This window comes from Bufo gargarizans, unplaced genomic scaffold (genome assembly GCF_014858855.1).
Source record: "Bufo gargarizans isolate SCDJY-AF-19 unplaced genomic scaffold, ASM1485885v1 original_scaffold_1680_pilon, whole genome shotgun sequence".
NCBI classification, from domain to species: Eukaryota; Metazoa; Chordata; class Amphibia; order Anura; family Bufonidae; genus Bufo; species Bufo gargarizans.
In genome coordinates this window covers 6,389-32,006 of record NW_025334464.1, presented here as the reverse complement: position 1 = coordinate 32,006, position 25,618 = coordinate 6,389, and the positions used below count along the sequence as shown (strand labels likewise).

At 42.7% G+C, this 25,618-nt stretch overlaps 1 protein-coding gene across 1 annotated transcript; it reads right to left on the bottom strand.

Annotated features, from left to right (window-relative positions):
• LOC122923510 (phospholipase A2 inhibitor gamma subunit B-like) lies at positions 1 to 25,050 on the bottom strand. The gene is made up of 5 exons (XM_044274336.1): positions 24,920 to 25,050; positions 3,082 to 3,198; positions 1,967 to 2,116; positions 1,119 to 1,259; positions 1 to 367 (listed from the first exon to the last, which is right to left on the bottom strand). Exons 1-5 carry the CDS (start codon positions 24,966 to 24,968, stop codon positions 174 to 176), a joined length of 651 nt encoding a protein of 216 aa, XP_044130271.1. The 5' UTR covers positions 24,969 to 25,050; the 3' UTR covers positions 1 to 173.
• Positions 25,051 to 25,618: the final 568 nt, after the last annotated feature.

The window sequence follows — 25,618 nt, the reverse complement described above, 5'->3', positions numbered from 1 at the left end:
TCCAGTTGACCCCCGAATCTGTATTATTATGGCTTTCAAACCCAGCATGGAAACCACACAAGCACAACCTAATTACACAACTTATTCAAGCTGTCAGACTACTCATTCAACTGAATAAGCATCCCTCCAGTTATTTTGGTACATTGTATGACCTTGTTATTTATTGTTTCACTTTAATAAAAATATTTTTGACAAAAAAGAATCAATCCAAGAAGGACTTTGAAATCACAGTGAATACCAGGACTTCCTCCTGTGCATGAAATCCGAACCTCAACGCTTATTCCATCAGTGATCACCGATTGGTTGCCAATATTGCAAATGGTGGGAGAGGCACAACCACGAAGGACAGATTCCCTTGACAGAGCTCCTAAAGAAGGTGGGAATATGCAAAAATAAGTCAGCCAAAGTCAACCCTTGATGAGACTTCCTTGGGTCACCAATGTAATGACAATTATACAAAAAACAGGATTGTACCACATTATACATCTATATCATTATACTTTTAAATAATTTCCAAGATAAGTATATTGTTTGTTATGAAATTGGGATGTACTATTTACCAAGGTTTATAAATGTAAGCCTTCAAGAACCCAAACAGGGTTTTCCATGATCAGAACTCTCACAATAATTCAGGTAATCATTGAATCCTCTGTATGCTATCTGTTCTGGGCTCTAAGGGCGAGAGTTGAGAAACTATAGTGTATATCAATAAATAGAATTAGTCTTCCCCACATCATAAACATAGGACATAATTTAACTGGGTAACATCATAGAGATGCTGGTTGAGAATCAAAAGTTATCAGAGGAGTGGGAAGAACTGTGGCTTGGCTGATGCTCGTTTCTGATCCCCCCCTGGACATCATCCGTTTCTGCCTCCCCAACTACTAGTAGTTGACAAAGCTGGGAATTGTAACCTCGGAAAATTCTTTACCCTATTTCTACCTTTCTCATGAGGAGCAAGGGTGAAGACTAGATTTATTTTAGACCCCTCTATTAAGTTTAGTATGTTCCAAATTGTCTGTGGTTCCAAGTCTACTATATAGGTGAGCAAATGATACAATTGTTCTTTGAATTCCTAGAATTTATTGTAGCCAACCTGTTGATTTCCAGTGACGTACCTGACATATTTGTATATTGCAGAATGCACAATGTTTCGTCTCCAGTGCATTTCATGGTCCTTCCTGTGTCACACCAATTGACATCATTTCTAGTACAGGTTGCACACGTTAAGCCATTCTGTCTAGTGTCGTCTGGTGGTACTGAAATGGAGAATGAAATCTAGATGACACCATCAATACATTTTATATCAAATTGTAACTGAACCTTTTATGACTGTGGTAGAGAAGGATGTGATCCTCCTACTCTCAGTGCTATCTTGCTGTTTTAATTTAACAGGACAATCCTCAGAAGACAGAAAAATAAATTGTGTGAGTGTACCCTGAAACTGAAAATAAATTAATTTGACTTTTAAGAAAAGAAAGTAGAGTTCAATACAGTCTTTTTATATAGTTGCATGCGGTTTAGTGTGCTTCCCAATTTAAATGTGCTGTCTGATGGGATATATTTTTTATAAAAAGATCAGAATGGGTTAACAAAAGTAGATATACTCACCTCACTGATCCCCCACTGCTGAAATTTTGCCTCCACTTCCTGGTCCAGTCTTCATGCATGGAAAATGGCAGGAAACCTCTCTGGCTAAGGTGGGTCACCTCTGTTGGAATGATTAGCTGTTCAGGCATTTACTGCCATTTCTCGTTGGTCGAGTCTGGACCAGGAGTGGTAAATTTGGTGTGGCCCTGATCATCATCGGAACAGCAGTGGCAGGAGATCGGTGAGTATCCCTTGATTATTATCATATTTTTTTTAATGCATTCTGTTCCTTATCTGAATAGTTTTACTTCACTAGGTAACCTCTTTAAATTCAGGTAGATTATGCTGTTCTAATGGCATTGTGGATGGTACGTACATACTGGTGGAGGCGGCGTGCAGTTATCAGTGTAGCAGCATGAAAAGCCTTTTTTTGACCTGCTGTTGTGAGTACTGAAACTTCCAGGACCCTGACACTGGTTTTCAGGGACACAGGATCTTCCAAAAAATTCATTTTTCTTTATTCCGTCTATGAAGGAAGAAACAGGGTTTAATAAATTACTAAATATTTTCTTTACTTGGTAATTATATTCTACTATTGTGACCAGTTTTAACACCAACACTACAACTGCCAGCACCACCACTACTTTTTCTGCTCGTCCAGGGTTGGACTGGCCCACCAAAGAACCAGAGGATCCTATGCAGGGCCCAGGCTCTGATACCATAATGGGCCCCAAATATCCACGCTCTATAGCCAGCTTCCGAACACGGAGCCCTGAAGTAACTACCGAGTGGAAACGTACACTACCCTATTTACTACTACTATTCAAACTGCAAGCAGGACACAGTGGAAATTCAGGGTTATTACCAGTTATTCCTGTACACGGGTGTTCCAGTACCCTGTCCCTACTAATGTAATGTTCACCTGGCCAGGTTATATATACATCCCAGTGTGTAATTGTATATCTCATTGTGCTGGATATAAACTTTGACATCACTTTGTAACAATCAACCATCTTATTCAAAAAGTTTGGGATTCACATATAGGAAATCAATACACCCATCTATATTGTTCTAAGGGACTTTGTGTTTTCAGTTTCCCATACATGGGACATCAAGGACTCAGTTACGCACATTGCGCGCATAATCAGACAAGCCATCTCTGCATTCACTTGCATGGTTATCGGCATAGCATGAAATATCCAAATATATAGATGTGTATACTGCCGCAGGCTGATATATAGAGGTGTATACTGCTGCCACCTAGTCTATACAATATTGCTCCTTCAACCCCTATGTTTTTACGTATACTTAAACAGTAATCCATTGTTTTTTTATTTTTATTTAATAAATTGTTTTTACATTTAATAGCCCACATGATTGCCAAATAACGAGTGCCCCCCGTCGTTTCATTTATAACTATTTTATTTTTGTCGCAGCTCACAAAATAACCGTAATACAGATGCTAAGTTCAATGACCTTTATGCCACATACCTTCCACATTGACTGTGTGTGTTGAGGCGCACACCCTTCCTGGAGGGCAGGTGACATTGTTACCGGTGCAGAACGTTGCACCCTGAACCAAGCAAACAGTGCACGAGAGGGAAGTACCTGATCAAGGAAGAAAACACATAATCAATTCTAAGATGTCAACGGCTTCTGCTGCAGGGCTTTTACTCATAAAAGGAACCTGTCATGTGTAACATGGTGTCTGAGCTGCAGGAAGTATATTATAGAGCAGACAGGAGCTGGACAGAATGATATATCGTTTTGTGGGAAAAGATTCAGTAATTCTTGTATTTTTTACATTTCAATTCCTGCTCATTTTGGGCTTTGAAATCCAGGAGGAGGTCCTATCAGTGATTTAGATCCTTTCCTCTATGGCTGTATACACAGTGATAGTTGTCAATCACTAGTAATGAGCGGCATAGGCAATATTCGGTTTCGTGATATTTTACAAATTTTTTGCATAATATTCACAATAAATTCAAGAATTTGTGATCTCGTCATTATGTTCACGATTGCGCAAATCAGCACTAATGATTTGCATATTTGTTGGTGCAATACGTGCAACTTCACATTTTATCAGGTCTGAGTAGATATTACTGATTGGTGCACTAAGTATTGTTGTGACATCACAGCACTATGTCTGTAGCATGTACGTATGGAGAGCAGAGAAACAGTAATCCCTATCACACTACCTAACACCCTGCACTGGAACCTATCAGCTGCACTGTATCACTATCTAACCTACACTGACTATCTGTATTATTTATATATATATATATATATATATATATATAAGCTAACTACCGTAACTATCTAATGTAATTGGATAAAGAATAGGATCCAGATGAAAGCACAGAGCACAGCAATGTCACTGCTCTCTCTCTCAGAACTGCAAAAAAAATCTGCAGAAAATGGCTGCTGGGGCGGTTCTTATATAGTAAGGGGGAGGCAACTTTCCTATTGGTTGCTAGGGATGTTGCTAAGCTCTGACAAAGACATTGCAGCCTTCTCATTGGCCCACAAGCAAGAAGGGAGGTTACTGATTACGAATATATAGCACTATATTCTATATCTTTGCAAACTCCCGAAGTGCAGATATTCACAATAAAAATTTGCAATTTGAATATTCGCGATTACCACTATCAATCACTGAAAGGAATGCCTTCTTGACTTCAGAGTCCAAAATGAGCAGGAATTTAAATGAAAAAAAAATGAAAGTTTTGCTGTATCTTTTCCCACAAAACTATATATCAATCTGCTAAGCTCCTCCTGCTCTATATCATGCTGCCTGCAGCTCAGACACCACGTTCAGTGTGATAGGTTATGCCTTTCGAAATGAACACTAAGCACAGAATATGTCCCAACTCTCCCTCCCTTCATCTTCTGATCCTATTTTTAATCAATTAAAATATAGAAATATATTAGGGGGGGCGGAGCCTGCGCCAGAGCCGGATGGTTGTGTGAAGCGCAGCTCTCCTGCTAGCTTATCCCTTACAGCTCCTTTTCACTAGCGAACTGGATTGCATAATGGTCAAAATTGGTGGCCAAAAGCCTGCTGACCTGACAGGTCACAACAGACCCCTGAATCAGATCGGTGAAATGGAGAAATTCATAAAAAAGGCGGCGGTGGCGGCAGTTAACAGAGAATCCAAGATGGCGCCCGGAACACCTTGCTCCAGCCACAAACAAGCTGCAGCGGTATGCTCCGACAAGGTAGGGGAAGACTCAAGTGATGTGGACTGCCTTCCTATCTCCAGGGCGGCTTTCCTTAAAGAAGCCCTGGCTGACGCTCTGGGTCCCCTTAGCCTGGATCTCTCCTCCATAAAGGAGGATGTACGCCACATAGGCAGGAGAGTAGAGGTGTTAGAAGACACCCAGGCCGCAATACTCCAACACCAGAAAGAGGTGTCTAGCAGCCTATCCCTAGCCCAGAATCACATTAACTCTTTATACACCGCCATGGAGGACCAGGAAAACAGAAGTAGGCGGAACAACCTCCGCTTCAGAGGCATTCCTGAATCAATACTGGCAGTGGATGTTCCTGAAACAGTCATACAGATTTGCCTCAAATTACTGGGCCCAGACTCGGTGCATGAAGTCCTAATAGAAAGGGCTCACAGAGCACTTCGCCCTAAGCCGCAGGCCAACGATCCGCCTAGAGATGTGATCTGCAAATTTTTGCACTTCCCGGTGAAAGAGGCCATATTGGCTAGTTCCAGAAATTCCAATGCTGTGGAATGGGAGGGCAATTCTATCGCTATCTACCAGGATTTAGCCCAATCCACCCTCAGGAAAAGAAAGGCTTTGAAACCACTCACAGATTTCCTGAGCCAGCACAGGATCATCTACAGATGGACTTTTCCGTTTGGTCTCTCCTTCCTTCATGATGGCCGCCGTCTCCATATTGCTGCTTTCTGCGACCTGGATAAAGCCTACAACCTCCTCCAGATTTCGCCATTACCCATTGAAAACTGGGACGTGATTCAGAACATGACCAATTTACCTGACCTACCTTCAGTGATCCCCTGGGAACCACCACATACCCCAAAACCCCAAAGGTCTAGGAGGGGGAACTTTTCAACTACCCCTAAGCGTTTAGCTCTAGTGGACAAATAGTCTACTTTCTTCCTTCTCTCCTGTTACTGGGGACTCACAGAATTGATTATGCTGATCTTCTTTGCAGTTACTACTATGTTAAATAGATTTATCTTATGTATATCTGCTTTCTATACTGAGTAGTGGTATAGGTTTCCACACCATTTTAATACTTTTTTGTGCCCTTCTCCACTCAGTATTGGAGGACGAGACAGTAGGGATTTTTGTCCCATCTGTTAGTATGCTTAGTTGGCTCTAAACCTAAATAGTAGTATATGTGATACTTATGGTATTTCTCATATTCTGACTCCCCCCTCTTCTTCCCCCCCTCCCCCTTTGCTTCTCCCCTCCTCCTCTAATTTCTGCTTCTATATCTCAAAAGAAGAAAAATGACCGCTGTCCTAATACAATTCCCAGGGCCTACGACTAGTACTAACATCTTCCACTATTATTCATTCTTTAGAGGGAGATGCTATTTCTGGGTATTCTTACCTTTCCCCTCCTCTTATGTCACCCACTCAGGGTACTATAAGTACCAAGTCCCTCCATACACTGAGACTACATACTTACTCATTGTTATCGTCTTTTGTTATGTTTTATTTGTCTTGTTTTTATTGTTTTGACAGGTATTCACAATCTTTATATGTACCTTTCCAGAAGTCCTGGAATGGCCTGGAGAAATGGTCTGTGAAGTGCTCTTCTAGAGGTGGCGCCCCTTTTTTCCTCCTTGTGCTGGCTGTTCAGTCCTCTTTCATTACGGTATTTAGAGACTCTGATACACCCTCCCACATAACATACTATGTCTGATCTCAAATTGGTAACCTACAATGTTAAGGGATTGAGATCCCCCTCCAAAAGATGCCAGATTCTTTCCACATTAAACAAAGAGAAATGCTCGGTGGTTTTCCTCCAAGAAACCCACTTCAAGCATAATAAATATCCTAATCTCTCCCACTCTAAATTTCCCAGCTGGTATCATTGTGGAGCGGGGGGCGCCGCCTCGACAGGAGTTAGTATAGGTTTTCACAAGAGCCTTCCCTTCCAATATATATCCCACACACAGGATCCAGAAGGTAGATACCTCATTCTCAAGGGCCAAATAGGACAATCCCTATATACATTTGTAAATATTTATGCCCCCAACACAGACCAAGTTAATTGGCTTATTAACATCTTCTCCCTAGTTGAAATCCATAGAAAGGGTTTCCTGATAATAGCAGGAGACTTTAACTTGGCTTTCAACCCACTTATTGACACTTCATCCAAGAAATCCCCTACATCAATGAGAGCCCTTAAATGGTTCCATACTAAGCTCTATAACCTGGGTATGGTAGACATATGGCGATGCCTAAATCCTGAGACATTAGACTACTCCTTCTTTTCCTCAGCTAATACCTCTTATAGTAGGATAGATTATATTCTACTACCAAAGGAAAAGATACAATTCTGTTCATCCTCCCATATAGGAGACATTATCCTATCAGATCACTCCCCCGTATACTGTAGCGTACGCCCAGAACACAAATCTAACAGACACTCAATGTGGAGGTTTAATGAGTCCCTGTTGGGCAACGCCAAACATAAAGCACAAATAGCTTCCTTCCTGGAGGAATACTTCCTAATCAACAATACCCCTGAAATATCCCCCCAGACCCTCTGGGATGCTCATAAACCTTACATTAGGGGCAGACTGATAGGTCTCTGTTCTTTCCTAAAGAGAGAATCAGAAAAGAAACTAACTACATTATTAGCTAAAATTCATGTGGCAGAAAAGGCCCATGAACAGTTCTTACTCGCCCATCAATTATTGGAACTCTCTTCCCTCAGAACTCAACTGAAAAACTTATTGAACGAGCGTTCGGCCAAGTTTTTTCTATCTGCACAACAAAAAACATTCGCTCATGGCAACAAAGCCTTGAAATATATGATGCGTAGGATAAAACAGAGAAGGGATTCCAGATATGTCCAAAGCATCAAATCTCCACAAGGCACTCATCTTTTCAAAGCAGAGGAGATTGCGGAACAGTTTAGACTGTTTTACGAATCCCTATACAATCTTCCACCCTCTGATCTTCCAAATCCTCTCTTGGGAAGAGAGGCCAACATCAAATCTTTTTTAGATACCCTCAGCCTTCCGTCCTTAACTTCATCACAACAGGAATCCTTGTCCAAACCATTTACCTCATTAGAATTAACTACTGCCATTAAGTCAACCCCAAAAGGGAAAAGCCTTGGTCCTGGCGGCCTTCCTATAACTTACTACTCGGCCTTTGGGGAATTACTACCATTTATGCTCCCTATTTGTAATCTTGCATTAACTGGTTGTGCGCTTTCTTCGGATATGACGAAAGCCACAATCACTATTATTCCTAAAGAGGGAAAAGACCTTTCATCATGCTCCAACTACCGACCCATATCCTTGCTCAATGTGGACCTTAAGCTTTTAGCAAAAATGTTGGCCACAAGATTGCAAAACTTGCTTCCCGACTTGGTCCACCCAGATCAAGTGGGTTTTGTTAAGGGTTGTGAGGGGAAGGACAATACGACTAAGATATTAGATGCTCTATACTACGCATCTCATAAAGCCATCCCCCAAGTCATGATTGGCACGGATGCTGAAAAAGCATTTGAAGCATTCGACAGAGTGGACTGGTCATTTATCAGACAAGTCCACTTTAAATTTCAGCTCCCTGAACAGTTCACCAACGCAATGTTCTCTATGTATACACATTCTTCAGCATCCGTGTCGGTCAATGGCCTTATGTCCTCCCTTTCCTACTAAGGAATGGTACAAGGCAGGGCTGCCCGCTGTCACCCCTTATATTTGTTTTGGTGATGGAGTCCTGTTGCAGTCTCTTAGACAAGACAGAGAAATTAGTGGTTTGGTGGTCGAGGGTCAGGAAATTAAACTGGCAGCTTTTGCTGATGATCTGATGATCCTGACTACCAACACCCTTAAATCCATGCCTAAAATAGTATCAAAACTTAATTTATTCGGTTCCCTATCCAATTTCAAAGTTAACCCTTCAAAGTCCCAAATCCTTCATGTTGGTCTCTCTTCCGCAAGTCTTGCTTCCCTCCAAACAAACTCACCTTTTAATTGGCAAACCCAACAATTAACATACCTAGGGATTAAGATCTCCCCTCATCTACCAGACTTATTTAGACTAAATTATAAACCCCTCCTAGCAGCCATACAGTCTCAATTGGACTCATTGGATTTCCCATACCTTTCCTGGTTTGGGAGAAAAAACATACTTATGTCTCTAATTCTTCCCAGACTCACTTACTTGATGCAGGTACTCCCCATTGAAATCCCCAAATCCTACTTCATTTCCCTGAATAAGCTAATACGCAAATTTATCTGGCAAGGCAAACATCCTCGGATTTCATTTAGCGCCCTAATTATACCTAAAGCTAAAGGGGGAATTGGGCTCCCTGACCCGGAGACGTATTTGAAGGCCATACAACTCTCTAGAATTGTGGACTGGATTAGGAACCCATCCCATAAAACTTGGCTTGTAATTGAAAATGCCTTTTTACCCTCTTCCACCAGAGCCCTTTTGCTGGCTGACAGACCACCTCCTGTACCAAGCTCTATCCCCAACCCCTTCATTCGAAATACTTTAAAGGTCTGGAGGTGGTTCTCATCCAGTTCAGGGGCTCTGTCGCTACCTTCATCTCTCCTGCGTATAAAAGATGTAATCAACTTGGCCCCCAGAGAATTGAGAGATAGTTGTCCCATCGCTTTGAGGTCCTCTGAGACCGGCATTTTGCAGATTCTTGACACTCAGACTCTCAATCCTATCCTCCTGCGATTCATAAAAGCCGAATCGCTCCTTCTCATAAAGAAGACTTCCCCTACTGATGTCAATAACTGGTTTGAGGAAATGCTAAGTAGCAAGAAATATCCCCATAAAACCATTTCCAAAATATACAAACAACTTATAGCCCCCTCTTCAACTCTCAAACCTGCAATAGTAGCTATATGGGAAAAAGAACTCCAACGAACACTGACTCCTCTTGAGACAGCTAAAATGCTGATATCCCCTCATAAAATCTCTAGGTGTGTACGTATTCAAGAAAATAGCTACAAGGTCCTTATGAGGTGGTACAGGACCCCAGATAAGACGTGTTTATATTACCCCAATGTTCTGGATACCTGCTGGAGGTGTAATAAGGCCAAAGGCTCATTCTTACACATCTGGTGGTCCTGCAAACTAATCAATCCCTGGTGGCGCAGCATAATTAACATGTGTAACCAGATTTGCCAGACCTCTCTCCCTTGCTCCCCTGATCTAGTTTTGTTATCATTAGATATGGGTGGAGTACCCCCCTTTAAGTCCATACTCTTCTCTCTCTTATTAGCAGCAGCCAGGCTAATCCTCCCGACTCACTGGCTATCCCCCGTGGTACCTAGTACTGAGCAATGGATCAACAGAGTTTACCAGATTTATAGATTGGAGGAGCTCTCGCATTGGGAGTTGCGCTCCAGATCCACTTTCCTTCAAATCTGGTCACCCTGGAAAACTTTTAGAAACTTTACTTGACCCCATCTCCTTAATTTTCACTGATCAGCCCTCGGAGCCTAGGGCTTATCTATACTAGTTGCGCTCCATTCCATGCCACAACATTCCTTCTTCAGTATACCTGTCATACTGTTTACTTAGTTGAGTGTTTATGTTCACCTTATATAGACACCTGTCTATTGGAGACCTTGCAGGCCTTTTTTTGCGCTTTCAATGGCTCTTTTGAACTTGAGTCTGCTACCCTCAGGTATTTGTTGTGTAAAAGTTTATACATTATGTATCTGACAATACTTGTTCTTTTGAATATGAAAAACAATAAAAATTGTCAATATAAAAAAAAAAATTTGAAATATATTATAGATGAGCAAACCTTTTGAGATTTCGATGTTTTAACAAACTCATTGATTCTACCCGAACCAAAGTTGCCCCAATTGCCCTGGAAATTGGTATTGAACACTCTCTAGTCTCCTGAGACACAGCATTTTGGGGAAAAGATGTTACCTCTTTTTCTCTCCCCCCTCCCCAAGCTTTTGACTTTAATGACAGCAATAGCACATCATGTCAGAGTGATACTTACATACATAGCTATGGGTAAAAGCATGTTTGAAGGTGTTAATGAACAGTGTGTTTAAAAACAAAATGTGTCATTGCATGTGTTATGGGAGAAAAAAATAGTCGCTTGGTGTGATCAAGCATCCAAAAATTGCGGCCTCGCAAGGTCAGAATGCCAAAAGTGCTACTTGTCAAAAGAAAGAATGGTTTGTTGGAATCAAGCCTCCATTAATTAAAATTATAGAACGCATACACAAGTGATAATTGTTAAAAGAAAAAGTGTCTCATTCTGAGCAAGCCTAGAAAAATTCTCCCTTTTAATTGGGAGCAGCAGCAGCACAGTGTGGATGTGTAACTCATACAGAACATGAGGGTAGGCAGGCAGGCAGACAGACAGGAGTGGCACCATCAGCAAAGCCAGAACTATTTATCTAGCTCATGCGGAGGAGTGTGAAATTCCTCCGGAATCCATGCTTGTTTTCTTTTGACAATTGTTATGTTTTGTGGGACAACTTGGTCCATTTAGGTGTCACCACACCCTCTGAAGTGCTGAAAACTCTATCTAAGATTACACTGAAGGCTGGGCAAGAAAAAATACAGAGAGCAAGTTTGGGCCACTGTTGTAGTCTGCCTGCCAAGAAGTCCATGGAGTCAAAGAAGAGGGTATGCGCTGGAGACAAGCCAGAGTTTGTGTAAGCATGAACCTTGGCTTTCAGGTGGGAGGTCTCCACTTGCTGATTTGCCTCAGGCTGTGAGGCACTTGATAAAACTGTTCTACCATGTTAAAGGAGACTGAACTGGCTGCTGCAGCTTCTGCTACTTGTGGCAGTGGAGAAAACTGCAACATGTGTTTGGTGACTTTGAATAGGACAAAATAACAATAACTTTTACAAAGACAGGTGCACTCAGCGGTCTTACCAAACCCTCATACTGATGTAAAATTTTGAGAATAGCCAACATATCCTACTGTGGAGGACATGTCTGAGTCCGAGCACCACGCCAAGGTTTCTCAAGTAGCTCGGGACCTAACTACTAGTCTGGCATGGTGCTCTGGCTCAGACATGTGCTCCACAGTAGGATATATTGGCTAATCTCTCAATTTTACATCAGTATGAGGGTTTAGTAAGACCGCAGAGTGCACCTGTCTTTGTAAGAGTTATTGTTATTTTGTTTGATTGTTTATCACATCCACACACTTGCTATCCTATGTAGGGTGTCTATTGTGGTACTTGTGGTCTGCTGCAGGCATCCTCCATTTTATGCATTTTTGCTGGGGATTGCCATTAGCAGCGGACCACAAGTGCAGGATCTACCCCCCAGTATAGATGTGCCACTGCATATGGGGTTGAGCACTTCCTGCTTTTCATTACCACGCCAATTTGTATTGAATTTGAATAGGGGGGAGTGGGGCCTTCCTTTCAGACATGCTGGTGGCAAGCTGCGTCCACAGTGTTTCCTAGTAATGACATAATTTAACCTCCTTGTCGGAGGGGGGAAAACATTCCCCCACTTTACTTTGATAGTGAGGGTCTAAAAACATGGCTATACAGTAATCATCGGACTGATATTAATGATATATCTGTCATGGTAGTAAACAAGTGAGTATACAGCTCACCATTCTGGCCAGCATGCCCGAGGAGCCATTTTTTTCTGGCTCTGCCCCCCCCCTGAGACAACTGGGTGTCATGGCCAGCATCATTGTCATCATCATCATCCTCCACCTCCAATGACTTTTCCTTCTCCAGTTGTAGCTCCTCATTCTCATCCTCCTCGTCCATGTGAGTTTCTGCTTGTGGGTCCCAAACAGCTACTGTCACGGATGTAGTAGGGGAGAACACCAAAAGACAACAAGAAAAAAGGGGAAAGACACTATGCCTCACCGCTAGGGAAGCAAAAGGGTCACCACCTATAAAACCCTGCTCCTGGCCCTAACTCCTATCCATATGGGCACCTCTTGATGGTAGAGATGCCCATACACAGGAACCTAGAAAACCCTGGTGACCCTTGGATGCCCTAAAGGTAATGACAGGGCGAAGACAACCCATTCCTTTCCTGGCAAAGGAACCAGCATTTCGCTGAGGCCTAGTAAACAACCTGGGGGGGGGGAATACAAAAAACAACCAGCGGAACACTTAACTTCTAAAGATGATGAATGAACAGGACTTCAACAAGAACCACACTCTAGCTCTTCCAAAACCAAATGAAGCTATCCAGAGCAAGGAGTGATGGGTAAAGTCAGACTAAATAGGGAGAGGTAAAGTTCACATGATCCACACCTGAACAGGAGGTGTGGACATACCAGCAACACACAGACAAAGTGAAACCAAAAGAGGCTGTCAGATCACTCATGTGCAGTCAGTCTTTCAGACCTTCTAATGCCTGTCACAGGTGTGACATCTACAGTGTGGACAGCAAGATGCATTAGCTGTTCTTCTTTCACTGTTGTCCTTTGCTGCATAAGCGTGAGCATCTGCTCTAAGATAAATATGATGGAATAGATTGTTCATGCCACAGTTGTCCCTACTGATAAAATTGTTTCGCATACAGGGAATACGGGCACATTGCACGATATTGTGACGTTGCTAATGGCAACAGACACAGGTTTGTTAAGTACCCCAGAACCACACCTAGAAGTGAAGTGGTTTGTTCAGCAAGGTGGGGTAATGGTCCCAGACATGCTTCTTTGCAAAGGCAGAGAACCCAGGGACAGCCAAGGCCATGGATCAATGAAGCAGATTTTAAATCACAATATGAACGGTTAAAATGTGAAAGAAACCGGTTTTGGGACCTTGTGATGTTAAGTCCTGCTTCTCTGGTCAAATGAATCTGAAGCTGTTTGGGGCTGGGCAAATTAACATTTCACATTTCAATTACTGGGTGGGTCGAATTTCTCCTGTACAGTTTCAGGGGAACCCTCCAGGACATTGATTTGTTAATTCAGTCCTATACAATTGTGTAGTTCGATGTATGTAATCAAGTGTTTTCTCCTTTTTTATTTTTCAGTTATATTTGTCTATTTTTGTTTAGGTATTTCTTTGATTAATTTACATTTACATTTTTCTTCTTTTACTAATCCGTTTTAATTTTTTAGGTTTTTATTGCATATTTGGTGCTTTTCTCTCTCTCCCTCTCTTTTCTCTGTAGATTTGGTTAGGATTACTGGGGGTCTCATGATATTGTGTGGGAACTACTGTCTGAATTCAAGGGCTGCTGCTGAGCGAGAGGTTTTTGATCAGTCACTACAAAAAGGGCTTTGTTTGCTGTTCAGCTTGACTATATAGAATCATATCGGCAAAGTAAAGTGAGTTGATGAGCATTTTTTTTTAAGAAGACAAGGTGATATATATCACCTGGGCATACCAATAGCTGTGTGAGTAACCCCATTCCCCACAGGAGTGCTGTTTGTTTGTTTCCTGTGCACCCCTCGTCCCCACAGAAGGTACTGTGTGTTCTCTGTGTACCCCTCGTCTCCACAGAAGGCACTGTGTGTTCTCTGTGCACCCCTTTTTCCACTCCAGGTCATTTAGAAGCCCTATCCTGTGGTCAGGTCACTATTCAGAGCCAAAACCGAGGCTGGTATATCTCATTTGGAGACTCAGAGGGCCGCCGTGTGTCGGCGAGAGCCCTTTTCCTCACACTGATTACTCCTTTTCCTGAGGTCTAACTAGGGTGAACGGAGTCCGTGTGTCGGTGCCAGAAACCCTAGGGCAACTCAGAGGCGAATGAAGAGGAGTAACAGCCGCCCAGCGTGGGTCGCAGGGCAGTCCTAGCGTAGCTCGCGGGACAATTCCTTGCGTAGGTCGCGGGAAAATTTATGCTCGAGCATGGGTTTAGGCAAATTTAGGGATCAGAAGGGTACAACTTCTGACTACTATAGGACAGCCAAGCAGTACATGAAATCGATCTATAGAGGAGGGGTTGTTAAGCCCCTTCAAAGATTGGCACCAAGGGACTGTAGGTTCAGAGTGGACCATCCCCAAAGGAGGGACCTTTGAGGTCTGGATTGGGAAAGAGTTCGTCCGTAAATTCCCCACTAGACACCAAAGCCATGGTTCCCTCCAGAAAGCAGAACTGTGGCTGCACGAATCCATCGATCTCCAGCAACAGGACATTCAAAAGTCCCAGACAGTGCAAACTAACACTGTCATGTACTCCCATCCCGCTAAGACTGCAGAGTCCAAGAGAAGCACTTTTCCTTTTCTCTTTCTCTCTCTCTCATCCCTCCGTCATCTCTCCATCTAACCCTGAGACGATGCACCATGTTTAATCCAGCTTCTCTTCGACCTGGTTTTAAGAACATTGAGAAGGGGGGAAAGTGGTGCCGAAAACAACGATCTTCAAACTTTCTAACCTCTCAAATGTCAATCAACTTCTAAACCATCACAACTGCCTTTTCTTTGCTGGTACTTGGGTCCGATTTTTGCAAAGAAGGTAAAAATCACGGCCGATCCATGGCCTGAATGTTCCGCTGTAACCCTTTTATTCCATCAGGTATGCCTCCAGGCAGCCCCACGGGTTATCACCCGAAGTCCACCACCGGGTTCGGGAGTTGCTCCTTGACCCAGACTCAATAACCAGTGTTCATTCAACCAGGTGATTGGGTCATGCTAAAGAAACATCCGAGGACGGGACTAGAGCCGAGATATTTTGGGCCATTCCAGGTGCTGCTGATGACGCCAACCTCTCTGAAGTTTGAGGGACGAGAAAACTGGATTCACACCGGTCACTGCAAGAAGCTGCTCAACTAAGTCAAAGAATGCAGAGTATCACTTTTGTTTATTTGTTACAAGGAGGTATTTGTTGATAGACGATTTTAATATTAGCTCTGGCTCCTGCTCATCGCTTGTTAATCCTGTATGGGTGTCCGGGCAGCTAGGCGACCCGTAGATTTGGGATCCTCCAGTTGTGAGGAAGGTATATGGTTATGCCAGGCTAGCAGACACCATTGACAAGGGTCAGGCCCATACTGACAGGAGCTGGGCAGGGGTGGAGCTATGACTAGTGAGAGTTAGAATCCTTTTTAAAACTTTGGGAGGTCTTGGGGCTCACTGGTTTTCCATTGGATCCGGGTGAAAGGAAATAGGACATATACTTATGTTTTTTTTGTTTCCATTCCTTCTATACACTGGAGTGGTATGTTCCTGATGTATAATCGACTGATATACTGAAGCCCGAACAGACAAGACTCCCTGAAGACCAAACCATGGACCAGATGCAGAGGATCCCAAACCAGCCGGCGACCAACGCGAAACGCCACCTCCTAAGTCACCTCCCGAAGAAAAGAAGCTACGTGTCAAGATTGACTTTCTGTTTTCCATCATCTGTTTTGTTTTATGGATTCAGGACTTTTCGTAGACAAGACTGTTTTTTTTCAAAGAAGAAGACCGAGATCCATCGAGGGACATTGGGGAGCATATGACAAAGAGGAGGGACTGTTGTGGGAATTTTATTATGCGGACATTTTATCTTAGGATGTGTGTGTGTTTTTATAGATTGTCATCTGTCTCCCTGTGTCGGATTTAGCCAAAGAACACTCTAGCAGAGGATACTTTGGCTGAATCGGAACCAGTGGCAATACCGTCAGTATGAAAACCTTCTCATGGGCTTGGAGCGCTATCCCTTTCTGGATACATATCTGCTTTTAAGACATGCATATCTGCCTTGTCGGTATACTTGTACCGTATACTGACAATAGCCGAAGCAATGCCTCGCAGATAATCTCAAACCTATGAGAACCAGTAGAATGATCTTTATTAGATACTGATCACTCTGGAGCAGTATTAAATGAGGTCCATGCTGACAGTGATGGGGGGTGGCTGGTCGGGTAGTGGGCATGACTCATCCTTCCTTATACAGGGATGGGGGTGTGTCCATTGTCTGCCCAGCCACATTGGCTGCCCCTCCCTGTCCTTTGATATGTCATCACTTCCTGTATCCTTGTCTTGGGCCAGCCCCTTTTACACCTTTTGTTAGTCAATAAAGGACAGACACTGGGCAAGGAGGAGGAGGAGTTGTTCAGAATTCAATCAAGATGGTAGCACCTGGGTATTTCTCTAACTGCGGCTGATGGAAGATGGATTTACCTTTTTCCTTACACAAACTTTGATGCGAGCTGATTACAACTATTAATATTTTACCACAACACCCTGATACTAGAATAGAAGCTTGACTGTGACTGTATACTGTCCCTAAGATCTTTTTCTGCCAGAGACTGCTACACCCTTCCACCCTCATTTACAGCCTAACTAGGAGCTAGGCCTCCTCCTGCCTGCTGCTCCACTAATTGAGCCAATCAGGGCATCCCTAACCCCACTTCCTTTCACTGTCATTTGAGAATCCTTCTTCTTCCTCACTAGTGTTTTTTCCTGCCGACATACACAGCTAACCTGAAAAACATTGTTATGAACTGGTCCACTCATCTCTAAAATATACCGTATAAAGACATTTTTTTTTTTTTCCAAGAGATCAGCCATGTTCCCCTCCTCTTCCCCACTTTCCCTTGTCTATCTAGCAAACAAATAACAGCAGCTGGAGCCGTCTCCCTCCACTCTGTTTGCAGTAGGACAAAAGGATTGTTAAATGGCTTGTCCCATGAAAAATATTCTATATTTTTCAAACTAGACCTTTGATCTGAATACTTTTGTAATTACCTGTAATGAAAAATTTTGTAAAGCCACTGAGATATTCAATAACATGTATCTGCAAAGCACCACCTGCTGTTTGTTCTTTTTCTTATGTACCTGTTCACCTCAGTAACATCGCTGAGGTGGTCGCACATGCTCAGTTCCCTCCTTTAACTGTCACCAGTTGTGACAATTACAGGGAGAGAAGAAGTTACATTACAATTGTTCAGCCCTACCACTTACTGATCAGGGAGGTAAAGAGAACAAAAAGAAGTGATCCAAACTTCATAAAATGCTACATACACTTCCGTAGCAATTAATCCAGAGGTTAACTGTTTCCAGTACTCATGATCACCACAGTTCACACTATGCAGAAAGAAAGGGTTGTGCAGGTCGACATCAAGCTGCTTGCTGAAGACTGCTTTTTGATCAACAACAAGGAGAGAAGTTGTGGATCTGAACAAACCTATTTTGCTGGATAGTGTGTACTCTAATAATCTGAACATGAAACATTTAAATCCCCGGATTAGGATTGATTGCTTTAGGATTATATGTATTGTTTCATGTTTACATAGTAACATCTAATATATAAAGCTGAGTGTATGTGTGTGTGTGTGTGTGTGTATATCTGCTAAAGGAATCCGCACTATCACTAGCATTTACAATCACAAAATTTTGCACACAGGTACATCAGGTGTCCGGGAAGGTTTTGGACCAGGTCTCAGCTCTCTAGCACATACCGTTCCTGAGATATTAAAAAAAAATGCAAAAAAAATGCAAATATGGCACATCACATGACCTACATTGGCCAATAGAAGCCTGAAGATCTTTCTCTTCATATCCCAACTGCCATACACACGGTCACATGTTCCTTATCAGCCAATAGAAGCTTGCAGGCCCTTAGTCTCCACATACACACAATTTTACACCAGGTTTCCATAACAACCCAGCCATTTTACTTCACTGCTGCAGCTCAGATTTAAAGGGGCAGGGCGCTGTGGATGACACTGTTAAGGGAGTGGAATGCTGTGGAGGTCACAGTTCAGAGGGCAGGTAGGGTGGCCATTCAGGCCACCCTCAAAAGAAGGATATAAAAACCCTGCCCCCTCCCACTCCGCAGCTGACGGGGTTTGAAAAAATAAAGGAAAAATAAACTTCTGTCAGATGCAGAGGTGGGAGGGAAGGTGACTTTCTCCCTGCAGCTCACACTCAGACAGTACAGTGCTGCTGTCTGAGAGTGAGCTGTTCAAAAGAACATCCCTGTGTCCATACATGCCCTGCGCCGGACGGAGGACAGGGATCTGAAAGCCGGACTGTCCGGCTTAAAACCGGACCTCTGGCCACCTTAGGGGCAGGCTGCTGTGGAGATCACAGTTAAGTCATTGTCAAGGGGGTGGTGTGCTGTGAAACTTATTGTTAAAGGGGCAGATTGCTGTAGAGGCCACTGTAAGGGGACGGGGTGTTGTGGAAATCACTGTTAAGGAGATGGGATACTGTGGAGGTCACTAATAAAGGGACGGCTGCTGTGGAAGTCACTGTTAAAGGGGCCGGATGCTGTATAGGTCACTGTTAATATATATCGCAATATATTCTATATTTCGGGGGGTTAAACTTTATTTTATTTTTTACTTTTTATTTAACCTCTTGGGGACACATGACGTACTGATACGTCATGATGTCCCGGTACTTAAGGACACATGACGTACCGGTACGTCATGTGTAGTTCCGATCACCGCCGCGGTGGCCGGCAGTGATCAGAACTGGGTGCCTGCTGAAATCAATCAGCAGGCACCCTGGGACAATGTGCCCAAGATAATCGCCCAAAAACTGAAAAAAACTATGGCTCTCAGAGTATGGAGACACTAAAACATGATTTTTTTTGTTTAAAAAATGAAATCATTGTGTAAAACTTACATAAATAAAAAAAAGTATACATAATAGGTATTGCAGCATCCCTAATAACCTTCTCTATAAAAATATCACATGACCTAACCCCTCAGGTGAATACCTTAAAAAAAAAAAACGGTGTAAAAAAGCAATTTTTTGTCACCTTACATCACAAAAAGTGTAATAGCAAGCGATCAAAAAGTCATACACACCCCAAAATAGTGCCAATCAAACCGTCATCTCATCTTGAAAAAAATGAGCCCCTACACAAGACAGTCGCCCAAAAAATAAATAAAACTATGGCTTTCAGAATGTGAGACACTAAAGAATCATAAAAAAATAAAATATGCTTTGTTATGTAAAACTGAAACAAACAACCAAAAATAATACCAATATTTAGTATTGTTGCATCCGTGACAACCTGCTCTATAAAAATACCACATGATCTAACTTGTCAGATGAATGTTGTAAATAACAAAAAATAAAATCGGTGCCAAAACAGCTATTTCTTGTTACCTTGCCTCACAAAAAGTGTAATATAGAGCAACCAAAAATCATATATACCCTAAAATAGTACCAACAAAACTGCCACCCTATCCCGTAGTTTCTAAAATGAGGTCACTTTTTTGGAGTTTCTACTCTAGGGGTGCATCAGGGGGGCTTCAAATGAGACATGGTGTCACAAAAACAGTCCAGCAAAATCTGCCTTCCAAAAACCGTATATGGCATTCCTTTCCTTCTGCGCCCTGCTGTGTGCTCGTACAGCAGTTTACAACCACATATGGGGTGTTTCTGTAAACTACAGAAACAGGGCCATAAATATTGAGTTTTATTTGGCTGTTAACCCTTGTGTAACGGATCTCCTAGCACCCCGACCAGCCATGCTAAATATGATTTTTTGCCATTTTTCAAGTGGTCTTAAACTTTTGATCAGGACTGTATAACCTCCAGAGACATTACATCATATGTGACTGATATCAGCCGCTTCTCTTATAACGCTACAGTACTGATATAACCTCCAGAGACATTACATCATATGTGACTGATATCAGCCGCTTCTCTTATAACGCTACAGTACTGATATAACCTCCAGAGACATTACATCTTATGTGACCAATATCAGCCACTCCTCTTATAATGCTCCAGCGCTGATATAACCTCCAGCGACATTACATCTTATGTGACCGATATCAGCCGCTCCTCTTATAACGCTCCAGCGCTGACATAACCTCCAGAGACATTACATCACATGTGACTGGTATCAGCCGCTTCTCTTATAACGCTCTAGTACTGATATACCCTCCAGAGACATTACATCCTATGTGGAGGATGAGGTCCAGGAAAATTGGGAAAATTTGAAATGCCACTAATGGGGGAGGGGGGGAGTCACTGGGAGACATAACCTCGGCTCCTCTGGCTCCGCCCCCTCCTCACACATGATGGACTATCACATTGCAGAGAGGAGGGGGGGCTGTCTGCTCATGTGGGGTCCGTGAAGTTTACTTTGGAGAAAGGAACGAGCCCTGCAAGGTATTGTGCTGTCCCTTTCACCAAAGAAAAACTAAATGCAGTCCAGCAGCAGAGAAGAGCGGGTGGTGGCAGCTGGGAGCCGGCCCTTGCTTCCTTGCAGGCAGGCCGCCCTGACCGTATAGTAACTGCCCTGCTGGTGGCGCTGGCTGCGCTGACACTTCATACAGTATAACAGAGAGGATGGGCCGGCAGTGTTATCAGTGTGTGATATCGCAACCTGCCTGCCCTATCATAGTGAGAGCAGGGCCGGCAGTCTGAGCAGATAGGGATGGAATGCATAGCGATAATAAATACATAACTGCAGAGCAGACATAGGGGGCGGGGCCTTCCATGCACTCCGCCCCCCACCACGGGGCCCATAGCAGCTGCGTGGTCTGCCTATATTGGCGGTACGCCACTGAACAGAGCTCTGTAGAGGTCACTATTAAGGGGGTATGTTATTATGGAAATCACTGTTAACGAGACGGGGTACTGTGGAGGTCACTAATAAAGGGGCGGGCGCTGTGGAGGTCACTAATAAAGGGGCGGCCTCTGTGGAGGTCACTAATAAAGGGGCGGGCGCTGTGGAGGTCACTGTTATAGTGGATACTGTTGATTTCTTTTAACGACACACACAAACTTTAAATGAAATAGATGAAAGCTGGGTCATTCTGCTGGTAGTTTATATGGCTGAAAAAAGACATCTGTCCATCCAGTTCAGCCTGTCATCCTGCAAGTTGATCCAGAGGAAGGCAAAAAAAAAAACTAGTGAGGTAGAAGCCAATTTTCTTCACTTTAGGGCAAAAATTCCTACTCCAATCAGGCATCAGAATAACTCCCTGGATCAGCGACCCCTCTCTAGTAGCTATAGCCTGTAATATTATTACGCTCCAGAAATACATCCAGGCCCCTCTTGAATTCCTTTATTGTACTCACCATCACCACCTCCTCAGGCAGAGAGTTCCATAGTCTCACTGCTCTTACCGTAAAGAATCCTCTTCTATGTTTGTGTACAAACCTTCTTTCCTCCAGACGCAGAGAATGTCCCCTCGTCAGAGTCACAGTTCTGGGGATAAATAGATGATGGGAGAGATCTCTGTACTGACCCCTGATATATTTATGATATATTTATACATAGTTATTAGATCGCCCCTTAGTTGTTTTTTTGAAAGTGAATAACCCTAATTTTGATAATCTTACAGGGTCCTGTAGTCCACCCATTCCAGTTATTACTTTAGTTGCCCTTCTCTGGACCCTCTCCAGCTCTGCTATGTTTGCCTTGTTCACAGGAGCCAAGAACTGTACACAGTACTCCATGTGTGGTCTGACTAATGATTTGTAAAGTGGTAGGACTATGTTCTCATCACCGGCATCTATGCCCCTTCTGATGCAACCCATTATCTTATTGGCCTTGGCAGCAGCTGCCTGACACTGTTTTTTGCAGCTTAGTTTGCTGTTTATTAAAAATTTTAGATCCTTTTCCATGTCAGTGTTACCGAGTGTTTTACTATTTAGTATGTACGGGTGACCTGCATTATTCCTTCCCATGTGCATAACCTTACATTTGTCAGTGTTAAACCTCATCTGCCACTTATCTGCCCAAGCCTCCAGTCTATCCAGATCCCTCTGTAGCAGTATACTGTCCTCTGTAGTATATATAAATATATGCAGTATACTGTCCTCTGTAGTGTATATACAGTATACTGTCCTCTTCCGTGTCATTTATTTTACACAGTTTAGTTCCATCTGCATGAATTGATATTTTACTATGCAAGCCTTCTACAAGATTAATAAATATATTGAAGAGAATAGGGCCCAATACAGACCCCTGAGGTACCCCACTAGTATCAGTGACCCAATCTGAGTGTGTACCGTTAATAACCACCCTCTGTTTTCTATCACTGAGCCAGTTACTTACCCACATACAGACATTTTCTCCCAGTCTGAGTATTCTCATTTTATATACTAACCTTTTATGTGGTACAGTGTCAAATGCTTTGGAGAAGTCCAGATACACGACATCCATTGATTCGCTGCTGTCAAGTCTAGAACTTACCTCCTCATAGAAACTGATTAGATTAGTTTGACACGACCGATCCCTCATGAAGCCCTGCTGATATGGCGTTATTTGCTTATTTTCATTGAGGTACTCCAAGATAGCATCTCTTAGAAAATCTTCAAACAGTTTACCCACAACAGATTTCTAACACCCCGGAGTGGTGGTACTATTCCTACACCCTGCTACTGTCTCTAATTTCTTTCCAGGTTCTCTATATTGTGCAATGCTATGATTACTATGAATCTGTTATTACATGTGATATGCCTGGTTCACCAGCAGGTGGCAGTGTAAATGGCAGAGCTATACTATAGTTAGATAGAATGGGACTCACCATTCCATTCTCCCCCCTCTGGCAGAAGTGAGCCAGTACTGCTTCCTACCAGAAGGGAGGGGCCACAGTTTCAGTTAGTTCGAGTTCTAGTCTAGACTGGACAGGGAAGGAGTGCCTATGTCAGCCAAAGCAGCCTAAGCTTTGCTGATCATGGAAGCAGATGTCTGGAAACCATAGGGACCAGAGGAAATTGTTCTTCGGCCCCCATAAGAGAGTGTCAGGAGGGAAATACCAGCCTAAGGCACCCCATCCAAGGATTCCAGAACAGATCTAAAGTACAGAAACCAGACCTAAGCAGAGTTTAGTGCAGCACAGAGCAAGAAAGGGAAGTATTTAAGCAAGCCTGTCAGTACAGCAGAGAAAGAGAGAATGCTGAGTTATTGAGTTTGCCTGCCGGTTTATGCTGAAGCCTGCTGGAACCAAGAAAATGACAGAAAATTGTTTGGATGAAAGTTTATTCAAGTAAAGCTGCTATTGAACTTCACAACAAGGTCTGGACTCCAGTTATTTTTTCTTCATTCCTCAATTATTCCCCTTTTTAATTCTACGGAGCCAAAGCCTGGGGTACCGCTGTATCCAGTTAGGAGCACTGTGACACATATAGGCCGCACCACACCACTTGGCATTTCCACTAGAAACCTGGGACACAATAGTGCCCTGGGGGGCAGCTCGTTGCAGATGTTAAACTTTCTGGCCTATAGTTTAGAAAGATTATCTTCATCAATTTCAGATGTCCATTGGCTACACATAGTGGGGTGCAAGATGACGGGTAGGAGAAGATTAAGGAAGTCCAAGGGGCGTAAGGAAAACCATGACATCATGGAGTTACTTGCTTAATATCCCACTCATTACCCCACTTTAAAGTCAGTTACACAAGGATCCAGGAAACAGATCTAGGCGGCTGCATTGCTCTGAAGGAATTGTGATACCGTATTTGACTCCAGTAATAGTAACTAGTGATGAGCGGCAGGGGACATATTTGAATTTGTGATATTTTGCAAATATTTTGTAGAATATTTGTCGAACATTTGCGAAATCAAATATTCGTTATATTCTACATTCTTTTTTTTTTACTCGAAAATCGGCGAGGTAATGATCGCGTAATATGCAAATATTACGCGATCAATACAGGCGTCGGTCAAAAACTAATATATAGCACTATAGAATATAGTGCTATATATTAATTTTTAGAATATTTGTAATTTTTTTAATCTGAACACATGATTCCTCCCTGCTTCTTGCTTATGGGCCAATGACTAATTGGCCCACAAGCAAGAAGCAGAGAGGAATCATGTGTTCAGATGGAAAAAATGACAAATATTCAATATAACGAATATATAGCACTATATTCTAAATATTCTCGAATTCTCAAAATGGTGATATTCAAAAAAAATAATTGCTTTCTGAATATTTGTGCTCAACACTAATAATAACAGAAGGAAGGTTATGATCGGGTGGGTTTACTAACAGGTAAAAGGGCATGGCACTAGGGAAATGTCTAGACAACAGAACTCCTTTAGTGAGTACTTCAGATTTTAAAGAAAATGGGGCCCAGGGCAAAAAAAAAGCAAATAATGTCCCTCCCCTATCCTATTCTCAACATTTCAAAATCCCTGGTGGTCTAAAGTAGACGAATGGTTGATTGTAAATTGTATGGTGGCCTAAGGCAGTAAATAGACCTTCTCAGGCAGTCAGGGAATGAAAGTTAAATCCCCCCTGACTGCACCTTTCCACTCACCTTGTCCTGAAAAATGTGTGAGAACACATAGGAGGACGACCAGTTTCATGGCGTCCGTTCCCCCGGCAGTCACATAGATTGACTACAGTCTTGTAGATTTCTTGGTGAACATTAGCCAGGCTAGTTGTCGGTTATATATTCATCAGAGGTGTGGAATGATGATGGAAGCATGCAATATGAACTTTAAAAGTTCAAAGTTATTGTGTTGATCTTGGTTTCATATTAATTAACTGTTTAACAGATGTACTGAAGCAGAGCTGACCTCATTTGTCAAATTCCAGTGTTGCATCTGAAGTTCACTGGCTTAAAAATATTGTCCAGGTTTAGAAAAACATTCCTGCTTTTATCCAAAAACAGTGCCACACCTGTCCGTGGGATGTTTTTGATATTGCAGTTCAGCCTCATGCAATTTAATGGAGAGGAGTGACACTGTTTTGGGAAGAAGTCAGCCCTGGTTTATAAATTCTGGACAATTGTTTAAGGTGCTGGAGTCACATTTTTGTTGTGGCCACTACTGTGCTACTTTTTCTCTGAGCCAGACGGGTTGGGGTTTTGGCAAGTGTTATATGTCCTTTTACATTTCAGGGTGCCTTCAGTACTTTAGATAATCCCTGAATCTTCTCATATATTGCCCACGGCCCATGACCCAGTGAGATGTTTCACATCACAGAACATACATGGTTTTATAGGATGTCACAG